Raw genomic sequence first — 15,409 nt, 5'->3', positions numbered from 1 at the left:
CAACAATTGACGATAAGTAAGCAATCAAGCCCGGCTTTCAAGATTACTTTTACCTACATAATCTACCTTTCGTACTCTATACCAGAAATATATTACGAATACGAGTAATAAGTGTCTAACTATAATTATATTCAGGTTCTTCTCTGACGGTCTACTACGGATTCAATCAACCTTACGCAGAACCCTCAACCATAAGTGCCATCATTCGTGTGGGTAATATCTACCTTCACAGTCAATGCCATCGCCAGTATAGCCCGGGGGACACTCCCCGCAGTGGAATAGCGAGATGAACAGGGGTGGATTGTCCAGGTCTACGGCGGCCAGGACTTCAGCACGGTCCAGATCGGTACACGCGACGCCGGGGAAGCAAGGTTGATCGGCGCATGATGTCGGGTCTGGATTGAGACCCCGTCGAAAGAGCAATCACCAAAACAACAATAAGAACCACCAGATATTCACAAACTGTCTCAAAAGTCTCTACACGGCATCCTCACCAAGGTAGCAGTAAACCTTAGTCTGTGGCATCATTTTCATTTCATTGCATATGCGAATAATCTCATGTGCTCTTGACATCAAAAGTAGTTTCAATTTCCCCCTCAGGGGCGAGTTGCTATATATGATATATTTCTCCATGGCCGATACCCTGTCAAAAGATCTTAATTCAAAATATTATTGCTATCTTACTTCAGCTATTCAATGTCAGCATACATATTCAACAGTCTATCATGCTTCGATTCACAATTAATGTCTGACCGACAATACTTTACTCTTCGTTTGTACTTAGCGTTTTCTTTGTTTTTACTTTTAGCTTCCGGCCGGGGTACATACTTTTTTTCCTGTTACTATTTCATAAATATCTCTCCCCAGTTAAGTTAATGTGACTCGATGGTGAAATACGACACTCACTTATAGCTACACATGTTCTTCCGTCTCCATAGAAACCGATGTTACATTCACACGAGTATGAGCCCGGCTCGTTGACGCATCTCGCATTGATGTCACAATCGAAGAGGTTTAGCGCACACTCATCCACATCTTGATTACGAAAAGATTGAGACATGGATTCCATCAGTACTCATAATACGATTGCGTGTTGCTATCAGCTGTTGTTTGACCGATACAGAAATTTGAAGACTCTCAAATTTCCATGAGCATCAACTTCGCTTTCTGTTTGGTTCTAGATGGTTCCACAAAATCGCCACAGGGGACGTTCTAGAGAGAACAAGTGGGAATGCTTGGGAGCCATTCTATATTTCATCTTGAGCTAAGATGATGTAGTCGCGTACGACGCATGGAAAACCCGTGGTTTCATGAGAGCCATGCACAGGATTGAATTGGATGGTATCGACAGAAGATATGGTTCAAGAAGCTCCCACAGAGAATGGCTATCACACTTGGTACACAAAATGTCTCAAAATCATAATAAAACTTGCTGATTGTATTTGCTGCATCTGTGGGCAATGCTGTATACCCCGTATCGTTTAAGAAAGCCACACAAAAAAACACGCAAATTTAAGAATATTTTAGACTAAATATGACTGAGAAGGTCATCCTCGTCAACACTAGGCAGGATAACGTGTGTTAATTCGGTTTTAAAGTTTCAAGTATCCGGGGTTGCCTGGTCAGCGAGTAAGTACTGTTATGAACATTATACCGACATAAATTTGTACAACGAAGCACAATGGAAGACAACATTGAAACATGAAAATATGAAATGACATGGCACAACATAACATGACACAATTTCACGAAACATACAACATTTAACATGTTTAATATAACATTCTATAGCACAAGAGCACATGCTATAAACAATAACACAGCACACAAGATTTGTGATTTGTGACGGTCTACTAAGGATTCAGTCAACATTACGCAGAACCCTCCACCATAGGTGCCATCATTCGTGTGGGTAATATCTACCTTCACAGTCAATGCCATCGCCAGTATAGCCCGGGGGACATTCCCCGCATTGGAATAGCGAGATGAACAGGGGTGGATTGTCCAGGTCTACAGCCGCTAGGACTTCAGCTCGGTCCAGATCGGTACACGAGACGCCGGGGAAGCAAGGTTGATCGGCGCATGATGTCGGGTCTGGATTGAGACCCCGTCGAAAGAGCAATCACCAAAACAACAATAAGAACCACCAGACAGTTGACAAAACTGTCTCAAAAATCTCTACACGGCATCCTCACCAAGGTAAACCTTAGTCTGTGGCATCATGTTTTGATTTTATTGCATAGACGAGTAATCTCTTGCGGTATCAAATGTAGTTTTAATTTTCCCCATAAGAGGTGAGTTGCTATATTATGATATATTTCTTCCTGGCCGATACCCTTTCAAAAGATCTGAATTCAAAATATTATTGCTATCTTACTTCAACTATTCAATATTACTAGTAACATCCATATTCAACAGTCAATCAAAGTTCGATTTATAATTAATGTCTGACCGACAATACTTTACTCTTCGTTTGTACTTAGCGTTTTCTTTGTTTTTACTTTTAGCTTTCGGCCGGGGTACATACTTTTTTCTTCTGTTACTATTTCATAAATATCTCTCCCCAATTAAGTTAACCTGAATCGATGGTGAAGCACGACACTCACTTATAGCTACACATGTTCTTCCGTCTCCATAGAAACCGATGTTACATTCACACGAGTATGAGCCCGGCTCGTTGACGCATCTCGCATTGATGTCACAATCGAAGAGGTTTAGCGCACACTCATCCACATCTTGATTACGAAAAGATTGAGACATGGATTCCATCAGTACTCATAATACGATTGCAAGTTGTTATCAGATAGTGAGTGACCGACGTAGGAAAAAAATCACCGCCACCATCGCTATCTCCTTGGTTTTTAGATGATTCCATAAAATCACCAAAGAGGACGTTCTTTGAGAGAACTAAGTCGAAATGCTAGGAAAACATTCCGATTTATACCCAGCTCAGACATGAGTCAAATATTTTGGTCATGTACAACGTACGGACAATGGACGATCCAGAACTCTAAGGGAGCCATACTCAAGATTACATAGGATGGTGTCGATCTTATGCTGTTCAGGTAGCTTCGATGGAGAAAGTCAAAGATATTGAGTAGAAAAAAAGTGTCGAAATCAGAACAATATGCGTGGTGGTGACGACACCAATATTTTGTGACATCTGTTGGCGATGTTGCGATTCCCGTATCGGCTCAGTGAGCTACGCAAATAAGTTGTAAAAGAAATTTGAGCCTAATGTGCTTTTTTTGTTTTTGTGTTTAGATTTATCTATCCAGGGTTGCTCCATCAGTGGTCAAGCATGGTTATGAACATATCCAAACATAACACTATACAACAGGGGGCTCGTATAACGGACGACACATAACATTGACACACGAAAACAAGACATGATATGGAAAAATACAACATGACACAATATCACACAACATGAATAACATTAAATATATATTATGTAATATTCTAGCACAACAGCGCGTGCTATAAACAATAACACAGCACACAAGATTTGTGAATTCTCACGGTCTACTGTGGATTCAATCAACCTAACGCAGAACCCTCCACCATAGGTGCCATCATTCGTGTGGGTAATATCTACCTTCACAGTCAATGCCATCGCCAGTATAGCCTGGGGGACACTCCCCACATTGGTATAGCGAGATGAACAGGGGTGGATTGTCCAGGTCTACGGCGGCCAGGACTTCAGCTCGGTCCAGATCGGTACACGCGACGCCGGGGAAGCAAGGTTGATCGGCGCATGATGTCGGGTCTGGATTGAGACCCCGTCAAAAGAGTAATTACCAAAAACACACTGACAAGACTCGAGCGAAAGATATCAAAATTCAATGACAGTCTCCATGGAGCAGGTCACTACCATTCTCTTTTGTTAATGATATTTTATGAAGAATCGATTTTTCCTGGTTGAGGCCATGAAGATTAGACATGTAAAGATGTTTTGTCACACTATAAAAATGTGTTGTCGTGATACAATTCTAATTTTGTTCGCTTGGACGATACTCCATATGTCTATTATTTTTTATGTTATTCGAAGTAAAATCGTTATGGCATTCGGTCTTGATCCGTATAAACATTCAAATTTCTTAAAGATCCAACCATTATTTCGTCTTACAATCATGACAATCGATAATTTTCGTCTAAATCAACAATGCTTGCTATCTTACAACTTCTCTTGACACACCATGTTTACAGTCCTATTGCTTGTAATGCATTTTTCCCGCTAACCGATTTAAAAGTGAAGCACGGCACTCACTTATAGCTACGCATGTTCTTCCGTCTCCATAGAAACCGATGTTACATTCACACGAGTATGAGCCCGGCTCGTTGACGCATCTTGCATTGATGTCACAATCGAAGAGGTTTAGCGCACACTCATCCACATCTTGATTACGAAAAGATTGAGACATGGATTCAATCAGTACTCATGGCGAAGTTGTTATCAGAAAGCGAGTGATCAATGTAGGAAAAAATCACCGCCACCACCGCTGCCTTCTTGGTTTCAGAATATTCCATAAAATTACCAAAGAGGAGGTTCTTTGAGAGAACTAGGTTGGAATACTGTGGAAGCATACTTTGGAAGCGTATCCGGGCAATTATCCCCAGAGGGCAATTACCCCCGGCTAAATGCTGGTTAGTGGTAAGGTTAGAGTAAAGATTAGGGTTAGGGTTAGGTTTAGGGTTAGGAGTTTGGGTTAGGGTTAGGATTAGGTTCAGGATTAGGATTAGGATTAGGGCCAGGGGAAGGGTCCGGGGTAATTGCCCACGGGGTAATTGCCCTAGACCCCTTTGGAAGCATTCCGATTTATACCCAGCTCAAAATTGGGTCAAATCGTTTGATCATGTATAACGTATGGTCGCCCAAAACTCCCAGAGAGCCTTTCTCAAGATTACATTGGACAGTGTCCACATAGTACTGGTCGGGAAGCTTTGATAAGGAAAAGCAAATTCATTTTTAAGACAAAATGTGTGAAAGCTTATATGAGTGCTGAAGGGGACACCCATAATTGCTGCATCTGTGCGCGATGCTGCAATTCCCGTGTACGCTTTAAATAGCGAGCCACGCAAATAATTCGCGAAGAAATTTTTGCCTAATGTGGCTTGCTTGAAAATGTCATCTTCAGTGCGGGACTGGACCACAAGTCGATATCTTATTTGATCTTTTTATAGTTTTTTTTTTTAAGTTTTAGCTATCCAGTATTGCTTTATCAGTGGTCAAGCATGGTTATGAACATACACAAATATAACACCGTACAACAGAGTACTCGTATAACGACACGTAACATTGACACACGAAAACATGATATGATATGAAGAACATAACACGGCACAAGATCACAGAACATGAATAACATTTAATATAATTACATAACATTCATGCACAACAGCGCATGCTATAAACAGTAACACAGCACACAGGTTTCATGAATTCCGACTGTATACTACGATGGTCCGAATGGATTCAATAAACATTATGTAGGTCCCTCCACCATGGGTGCAATCACTCGTGTGGGTAATATCTACCTTCACAGTCAATGCCATCGCCAGTATAGCCCGGGGGACACTCCCCGCATTGGTATAGCGAGATGAACAGGGGTGGATTCTCCAGGTCTACGGCCGCCAGGACTTCGGCTCGGTCCAGATCGGTACACGCGACGCCGGGGAAGCAAGGTTGATCGGCGCATGATGTCGGGTCTGGATTAGGACCCCGTCAAAAGAGCAACCCCCAAAAGAGCAATAACGACCACGTAAAAGATGCACAAATTATCTTTATTTTCAAATATCTCGAAGATAAAAAAACACACAAACTCGTTCACAACGGAACTTGATTCAATACCACATTTACTTCGCTTCATAGATAGACAACCTTCTGTTCAGGATATAGAGAATTTATATCGGTTTTTACCTCCAGAATTGTGTTGCCACATGTTTCATGACATAATTTCTCTTACAAACACGGTAGATTCCCTTCCACAATGGCTGAAATTCAGAGTAATTAAATTGTCTCATTTCTTCTATTCTAATCCAAGGTTAAGTATTACTTCAATAATCATCCACGCTGTCGACCCAAAAACACTCCTAATTAGGTTAAAAATGCGATATCCTGTCCCCAAAAGTATCCTTGCTACAAATTCTAGCGGCACATAACGTTTTTTGATGCTATTGCTTTCCCGTCTCTTTCCCGTAAAACCAACTTGGAAAGTGAAACACGACACTCACTTATAGCTACACATGTTCTTCCGTCTCCATAGAAACCGATGTTACATTCACACGAGTATGAGCCCGGCTCGTTGACGCATCTCGCATTGATGTCACAATCGAAGAGGTTTAGCGCACACTCATCCACATCTTGATTACGAAAAGATTGAGACATGGTTTCCATCAGTACTCATGACGATTGATTTTATGATTGCAGATGTTATAAGATGATGGTTGGATGATGCCTAACTTGAAAATTCCGAAGTTTCCATGAGCGTTGCCTTTGCCATCTTCTGGGTTTTAGGTGATTCCACAAAATCACACACAAACGCACACAATGAGGACTATGAGTGAACTTAAGTCGGATTGCATTGGAATCATTCTCATCCAAACCCAGCACTGATGATTCAGTCATGTATGACGCATGGATGAATAAATAATGCCGGGGCAAGCACTCTATGGTGAGCCTCCAACCCCAGGAATGCTCCAACAAAGAGGTGTACAACGATGCTCACAATCTAAAAACAAAAGTCCGCCATCTCGCCAGCCATCATAGAGGACGATGCTCTAGACTGCGTTAGAGGACATCGGGTGATTAGGACTGGTTCGGAAGGCAAACACGCGTGATAGACAAAAAGTGTCGAAAGCCTGCTGATTTTGCTGCAGACGCTGTAAATCGTGTAGCGGCTTATAGAAGAACCTATTTGATTGTTTGAAGAAGTCATCTTGATCACCGAGGAGCAGAAGTATTTGTAGCTTTGCATATGTATTTTGTCTATTAAGTTTTAACTTTGGGGTGAAATTAAAAGTGGACAGAGACAGCACAACACACAATACCACATAACAGTGAAAGCATGACGAAAAATGGCAAAGCATGGCATAACACATATCACATACTCCGACATAGCACAGCACAATATGACAGAAACATGAAGGGATATATGATTATGATATCATAACACAATAGACTATATGATGTATACTAAGCATAGCATGACATCACTAAACATGACAAATTTAGCAAACATGCCAAACAATGTCACCATTTTGGGACTTACCCGGCGGGACTGTTGATGACAATACTGTAAAATAAAGGACCACCAACGCTCTTTATATTTTTTTCTTGTAAGACGGTCCATAATAACAGACAGGTTCAACTGCATAAATCAATATGCTACTGCCGCCCTTAAAGTAGAATATAAACGCAGAGTCAAAGAGAAACCAAACAAAGGCAATTGTTTGTTTTATTTTTCAACTGTCAATTTCCCGTTAATTCAGGTAAAACTGGATGAGTTGTCACTTCCTTCAAACTCCCAACTTGGGATGGATTAATTTTGTAGTCACGTGGAATTTTTAGTCTTTTGCTTCTCCTTCAGCAATTGATAACTGAATGATTCATAAACGACCTCAAACTCTCCCATTAAACTTCCTCTCATCATTAGGTTGGGGAAAGGAGGGGGAAAAGGAGGGGGATGAGGGAGAGGGGAGGCGTTTACGTCGCATTGTCATACGATACCTGTGCACGTGATACCATCACCGACATAGCCTTCGGGACAGTCGCCGCACAGGAACAACGAGATGACATCAGGCGGGTTGTTCAGATCCACAGCGCCGAGGACTACGCCACGGTCCAGGTCGGTGCACTCGACGCCTTGGAAGCACGGTTTGTCCGCGCAGGATATTGGGCCTGGGGTAGTAACACAACGATGATGATGATGATGATGATGGTGACAGTGATGACGGTGATGATGATGACGACGATGACAATTTTTTTATGATGATGGAAGGTGGTAATCACGAGAAATAATCGTCATCAATATCAAACTCCTACCGGTAATCGTATCATTCCAACGATGTTATAGCTAGATTGTCATACTGCTGTCACTTTACTACGTTACAATGAGCGTGTATCAGAAAAAAAAATGACCATAGCACATGAACATATGCTAAAAAAAATCAATTTACCCATTGATATTCTTTTGGCGTTAATACTGATTTTCGTTATTCATAGCTATTTCTTAATAGATCACTTATACGGCATCATTCTTTGCACAAGTTGGCTGCATATCACACAAAGGTCATGTTTATTCAATCTTTCATCTGCAGATGACGAAATCCGGCTACTTTATGATTTTTATGATGGGAGCCGAGATATTGTACCTTGCCTTGAACGTACTTTGACTGCTCAAGGTGTCTTTCGTTGGCTTTGTGAAGATGTATCGATCTTTTCATGCATGGAATGTTACTATGCTCATTTAATCAAACGTAAGGTATAATGAGCGTGATTCCTGGTGAGAAACCCCATTCACTCGTAATACGATCTGCACATGAGAGCTGCTCCCCGCTAGCTTGGAAGGAGACTACCTATCATGCCACTTACTGATCGCCACGCAAGTGTTCCCGTCGCCATAGAAACCAGGGTTGCATTCACACATGTATGTTCCGGGCAAGTCCACACATCTCGCGTTGACGTTACACTCGAAGGTGTTCTCTGCACACTCATCCACATCTTAACCACGGAAGCAAGTTGTGAGAAGAACAGAATGTTTTAGCACTCCGAAGAGAGACATTGTGGGAGTTATACTCGAACATAATTTCAGTATGAATTACTAATCTACTCGTATCATACACGATGACAAAACAACCTCATGAATACACATTTTGTTGGCTTCTTTTTGTTGGCAGGGAAGGGATATAAGGTGAAGTATGAAGATGAAGAGAGCTCTCTTTATTCTTGGCTCTTTGCCACAGGAGCGTTAATGCTTCGTTAACTTCACATACGTTTCTTCTATTTGGAAGTGGCAGCACAAGTTTCAACAGTGCAATTCTTCACAGAAGTACCAGAACTTCTACTTTCGTTTTACGAATCTATTTCCAACTTGAGTCAGTGTAACTGCCCGTTTGGCAGGCGAACATTATCTTTTTTTTATGTGGCCATGTGGAAAGCTGTCCTTGATGTCCCTGTTACATTGGTTACATTGACGCTTACTGGTGCACTCTATTCCGTCGCCACGGTAACCGTCTGGACAGTCTCCGCACTTGTAGAGCGTGATGACCTCCTCAGCTGGGTTCTGCAGGTTTACGGTGGCCAAGACTACTTCTCGGACGAGATCAGTGCAGACTACGTTTGGCGCGCACGGCAGGTCGGCGCATGTTGTTGGGTCTGGTGGAGAACACACAAAAACTTGTTATCAGTAACAACTGCCATATTTCAAGTACTTTATATTTCTACATCTGTTGTCATTACAAACATAAATGAGAAGGAATAGCAGCGTCCACCCTTCTCCTTCATTGCCTCCTCCTCCTCCTTCTCATCATCATCATCACCATCACCATCTTCTTCTTCTTCTTCTTCTTCTTCTTCTTCTTCTTCTTCTTCTTCTTCTTCTTCTTCTTCTTCTTCTTCTTCGTCATCCTCATCCTCATTATCATCATCACTACCACCATCGTCATCATCACCATTATCATCATTGTCACCATCTTCTTCTTCATCATCATCAGCAATGTGATTAATCCTCAACCTCCACCTCCTCCTCCTCCTCATCATCATCATCATCATCATCATCACCAGCAATGTGATTAACATCAACGTCATCACCACCATCGTCATCGTCACCGTGGAGGCTATAGGAAGAAGTGGTACTCGGGCTTACCGACTTCTAGACAGATCCGACCGTTACCGAAGTAGCCTTCCCGACACTCGCACAGGAACGAGCCAGGCACATTGATGCAGTTGGCGTTCTGGTCGCAGTCGTTAGAGCCAGGTGATAGACACTCGTCCTCGTCTGTCGAGATAAAACCCAAATGACGAGGGAGAGTATATCAACAATCTAGAATGTCTACCAACACATGGAGAGTTGAAATTTGAATTATGTCATGATAAAAGCAACAACAATAACAATCCCGAAGAGTTATGTTGTACAACAAAACTGTATTTTGTGACAATGACTCTCAATTCTAGAGAAATATTGCATTTTATATTTACTTGAATGACAGCAATGCAAAACGCTGTTTGATGACTGCCAAAATTGTGTTCATAAATATTTGAGTTAGTGGTGCAATTAGCAAAACAGAGAATGTCTGGGTGAACAATAACAACAATAATTCTACATGGAGAAAATTTATGCCTACTTCTTTATGTTTACAGTAATACTTTAATTGACACATAGCAGCGTAATGTCACGTTGCCCCCCCCCCCCCCCAAAAAAAAAACAAAAAAAAAAAACACAAACACAAACAAAACAAAACAAAACAAAACATAACAAAACAAACACAAAAACAAAAACTCTCTGCTCACTCACCAACACATTGAGGGAACGGGTTGGACCATTCTCCCTGCACGCATCGGCTGGTGAGTGCACCAACCAACAGGTAGCCGTCGTTGCACACGAAATTAACGAGGACGCCGTTGTTATATTCGCCATCGGCCGGTAGAGGCGGGAGAAGCATTCCGTTCGGGACCGTCGCCTCCACAGCACAAGCTATTACGTGAAGGAAACCAACATTACAATGCGCCATTTTTCACTTAAGACTTGTCACGGATCATGAACTGTGTTTTTATTTATTTTTTATTATTATTTGTGTGTGTGTGTGTGTGTGCAGAGATTGAAGTTCAGTGCTTTTGTTCTGAGACAAACAATGATTTGCAAAAATCTTGCGGTCAAGTCGGCAACACGGCACTAATGCACGGATGTGTCCACTTTCGGCATAGACGGCATGTCTAAAAGACGATTATTATGCATCTTTATCTACTAGTAGTGGATACATGCTGCCCTCTTGCATGGACATAATTAGGATAATTATAATTTCCATTCATAACTACGACACCTGATGACTTTTCATTTCCATCTTTATACGAGGATAAATCACATTGTCTGAATTAAAAGTGAAGCGACTTAATCCTCCCACCCTTCCATCCTTATTCCCGTCCTCCATTCCTTCCCTTCTTTCTTGCAGGAGAGAAATGAACAAATAATGAACGGAGAGGACTCTTTGACTTACTCAGGGGGAAGCAGAGTACCCCAGACCCAGTGAAGCCGGGGTTGCACCTGCACCGATAGGAGCCCGGAACATTGATACACGTTGCATCCTCGTGGCAAATCGCATCTCCATTTTGGCATTCATCCACATCTGTTGTGTTTGAGGAAGAGAGGAGAGATAGATATGTAGGTATAGGCAGAGTAGATAGATATGTAGATAGACAAATAGATAGATAGATATATGGATAGACAGATATGAAAAAAATGGATAGAAATAGAAAAAAAGGAAAATAAATAATAATGTTTTACAGACATGTGAGATGAATTACAAAATAAGTAAGTATAATGTCAAATAATAGGAGCTTATTTCTGTGTTTTTCTTTGTGTCGAGATATCAACGTGTCCATGGCATTTGTAAATGTGCGTATTAGTTTAGAGTGAAGCACCAGCATTCGGAACTCTCGAAGCATTCACGCCACCTTTCCCAAGGCTTACATCACTCCATCTTGTATAAGATGGGTTGTTTTAAGTACTTTTGGTAAAAAGAGTTTTGCAATCTTGAAAAAGCATCTCTCCCCCTTTCCGTCTCCTTCTCTCTCTCTCTCTCTCCCTCTCTCTCTCAGTCTCTCTCTTTCTGTCTCTGCTTCTCTTTCTCCCCTCCCTCCTCCAGAGGTTGACAGACTTGTACCTCTCATCCGTCTGTTTGAGATGAGGAGCTAATCGGTTTTGACTTTGATTTTCATCGTGATGAAGAGGTTGACAGTCAAGGTCAGACGTTGTCGATTTGCTGGCACAATAGGGATCACTCAATCACTACAATAACTCAGCCACACACCCTGCGCGTTAGAAGTGATGTTCCACCGTATTTTTATGTTCACCAGAAATAATGCTGTGCAAACGTGTTCTTTCTTCATGGGTGCTATTATCTTGTGGCCCTGATCCATTTTTTTATGAGAAAGTTACATTCCCGCAATTTGACAATAACAGAGGACACGCCCACGGCGACAGTAGCATTTAAGGAAAGTTGTATTATGGATACAACCTCTGTGCTGGTACCTTGCCAAATACCAGCTGGCAATGACAAATGACACACATGACAATGGTTATTGCGCTGTTCTAATCTAATTTCCATCCGTTAGTGTCACTTCGAGCAAATTACAGGCCGGGAAATGCAAACATTGGCAAACGCGTCTTGAACCCTTAAAGCCAATTCGCGTACAATACCGAAAATGGATTTTTTATTTCTGTTGTTAACCTTAATCTGATATTCAATGATTCAAATTATCGGTTTCTTAGCAAATCAATACGAGCTGACTTAACCCACTGTGTGCTGTGAGCGCCGATTAGCACAGAAAACCCTACAGCGTTGTAGACATTTTAAGTCCCTGGTATAGAAAGGATAAATTCCTTCTCAGTAGTATAAAATGAAACACATCACAGAAATAAAAGAATCACGGTAGTAACCTTGGGGATGGGAGAAGAGCGTTTCAATATCCACAGAGTGTCGAAAAGCAAAACTGCGTCCATGTGACAAAAGGCAATAGCAGATTACAGAGCAAAGAATATCATTAATATCTCTTTAACCAGGCATCTCGAGACTATCGCTTCAAAAATGCATCCCATGTCGTGTAGAATCAGCCTGCCTTAGGGAATGAGGGGTTTGATATCTGCGTTGACTGTCACCACTTCCTTATTGGCCCACTTTGATTGGTTCACCTTTTTCTTCGGTTGACGCATTAGACAAATAACGATGGGGGCAGGGGAGAGAGGATAGGGCTACACGGATTGTTTCTGAAGGTGTCGCATGCAGGCGGAATCGCATCTGTGCGCAACCAATGATGCCATGTTACTTTGTTTTTATTATGATTATGTTTTCAGCGTACGGAAAGGAAAAGCCCGTGACAAACTGTGAATAAGACAGGATTGAATTGAGATTGGAAAGGGTGATAAGGGCAGAGACAGGAAAAAAAAAAGAAAAAAGAAAAGAAATTGCTATGCCCAGGATGCCGGTAGGTTAAAGGTATCTTTCTTCAAAAGGGATTGGCAGTTTATATCTTTATATTTGTATGGGTACGAATTTACAATTTTGATATACAATGAAATATTTATTGACAGATACAAAATTGGGTTTCATAACGTCGTTTTGATTAAATCATTCGAATTAGTAGTAACTGCTCGTATACCTACATTTGTTTAATGACATACTCTTACTGTAGCGCAACAGAACAACGCATCTCAATGTCGCCAACAGAATAAGGAATGTACTGTAGGCGACGACTTCGAACGGGAGCAATGGTCATCTCGCCGACCATAGGAGGACAACGACCTCTAGACCTTTAGCGCCTTGACCCATAATCAACCCTGGAGGGGCGCAGTTATGATACCACGCCGCCATCGCTGTGATTTATCATACTCCGCGGCGTACTGACGTATCACCTTCGCATACACAGTCAAGGGGAGTCAAGTAATGGTGTCGAGGTGATTCGTGTAGGTTTGCACTGGCAATTAGCAGCACTAATTTTATTTCAGAGATGGTGGGTGTCCCAAAGCACAACCCTCTCATAGGAGTGAGAATAAAATTGTTATAGCTAACTACAGGAGACCTAATCACTAAGTTAAGGTTCTTGAACTAACGAAATTAAATAGAAGGCACCACGTGGAAACAGCTTAGAGGGAACTAAAAATGAATTTGACACAAAAATTACAGATCACCACTGTCAGTATACAAAAACTTGCTTGAAATGTTATACCGTGATGTAAGTTCATCTGAATGTAGCAACCTTAAACATACGAAAATAATTTAATTCTATTCGGCATGAAGGGAAGTCACTTCATCTGTTTTGAAGACATAGTGAAAATCTAGATAGTGAAAACATAATTCATGGCAGATCTTATTTAGTTAAGGAAAAACGTCTTCTCGTGTAAACATATTGGATAAATGCACGCCATGTTGAATGATGATAAGGGACAGTATAGGGGTAATCATATAGGATCAGGTGACCAATACGGGTTCTTTTCAAACTTTTTGAGCTGGGAATGGAACGTGACATTAAATGTCTTTTGATGATATGAAAATATCGATGGCGTCCATGTCATTCATGACAAACAAGTTTTTCTCGATATGAATTATCTTCTTGCTTTAACAGACGTTTAAGGCTTCTTTCGAAATAACCTCACTATACAAGGGAAACATCTCTCAAATGTGTGTGTGTATGTGTGTGTGTGTGTGTGTGTGTGTGTGTGTTTTGAAACAGGAAGTGGTGTATTATGACAAAAAAAATCATCAATGATTCATAAATGCATTTTGGAAGGTATATCGTAAATCTTTAGAAGAAAGGGAACTAAAGAAAAAACAAACAAGTTCCGGTCTGATCGACTGGTGTTCCATTAAGGGAAGCTTGCTTACCGATACACTCGGGCATGGCGGCGGTCCACATCCCCCTCACGCACCGACTGAGGACAGCTCCTTGCAGCCTGTATCCGATGTTGCACTGGAAGGTGATGGTGTCCCCGTCCTCGTACTCGGACGAGCTCGGCGGAGGGAGGTAGATCCCGTTGTTGAGGAAACCGGGAAGGGCACAACCTGTTTGATAAGAGAGACAAAAAAAACCACTAGCTGAGTAATGACAACATTGATGAGGATTGTTTTGCAGTAACGACAAACAAAGAAGATAATTTGTACAAGAAATAGCTTCATAGCACCACTATGTCGATTTCAGCGGGAATCATGACATGAAACATATACACCAGAGCTTAGTCTACCGCTAGCATCACCACCACGTAAGAACCTTAACACTTTTTTCATTGAAACATCTTTAACCAGCACGTTGTTTGACGAACTAGATCCAAAAATCCAAAAGAAAATCACAAAAGAAAACAACTACAAACACACAGGCACACATTTTATACAAGAATATCCGGCGTCGCGTTTTCTGTGTGTATGTCTGTGTGTGTATGTGTGTGTGTGTGTGTGTGTGTGTGTGCGATTTTTTTTTTTTATTATGATGTAATTCAAACTTCCTCTTTGCCAGGGCCAGACGTCGCATCTTTCACATGCTCTTACCCCCGATCTCCCCAATATTACTCACTTCACTCGGCATTTCTATTTCATGGACGATTATTTTTAGCAACATTCTCCTCTTCACGTCACTTCTTTTTGTCCACGAATGTAAAAAGACCGAACATCCACTTGCGTACGTGCCAAACAGGCATCTCTC

At 41.5% G+C, this 15,409-nt stretch overlaps 1 protein-coding gene across 1 annotated transcript in view; it reads right to left on the bottom strand.

Annotated features, from left to right (window-relative positions):
- The window catches only part of LOC139708644 (uncharacterized), a 92,614-nt gene that overhangs the window by 12,900 nt on the left and 64,305 nt on the right, over positions 1 to 15,409 (bottom strand). The window contains exons 12-22 of the mRNA XM_071620582.1: positions 14,599 to 14,775; positions 11,215 to 11,343; positions 10,515 to 10,694; positions 9,867 to 9,998; positions 9,203 to 9,376; positions 8,594 to 8,722; positions 5,539 to 5,709; positions 4,271 to 4,399; positions 3,599 to 3,769; positions 2,607 to 2,735; positions 1,924 to 2,094 (exon numbers count right to left, since the gene is read on the bottom strand). Coding sequence (XP_071476683.1) covers positions 1,924 to 2,094; positions 2,607 to 2,735; positions 3,599 to 3,769; positions 4,271 to 4,399; positions 5,539 to 5,709; positions 8,594 to 8,722; positions 9,203 to 9,376; positions 9,867 to 9,998; positions 10,515 to 10,694; positions 11,215 to 11,343; positions 14,599 to 14,775 — 1,692 coding nt within the window. The remainder of the gene's footprint in view (positions 1 to 1,923; positions 2,095 to 2,606; positions 2,736 to 3,598; positions 3,770 to 4,270; positions 4,400 to 5,538; positions 5,710 to 8,593; positions 8,723 to 9,202; positions 9,377 to 9,866; positions 9,999 to 10,514; positions 10,695 to 11,214; positions 11,344 to 14,598; positions 14,776 to 15,409) is intronic.

Source organism: Diadema antillarum, unplaced genomic scaffold (genome assembly GCF_040938485.1).
Source record: "Diadema antillarum isolate AM-2024a unplaced genomic scaffold, OU_Dant_1.0 seq00001362_RagTag, whole genome shotgun sequence".
In the NCBI taxonomy this organism is placed as follows: domain Eukaryota; kingdom Metazoa; phylum Echinodermata; class Echinoidea; order Diadematoida; family Diadematidae; genus Diadema; species Diadema antillarum.
This window is presented reverse-complemented; position numbering and strand designations above follow the sequence as displayed.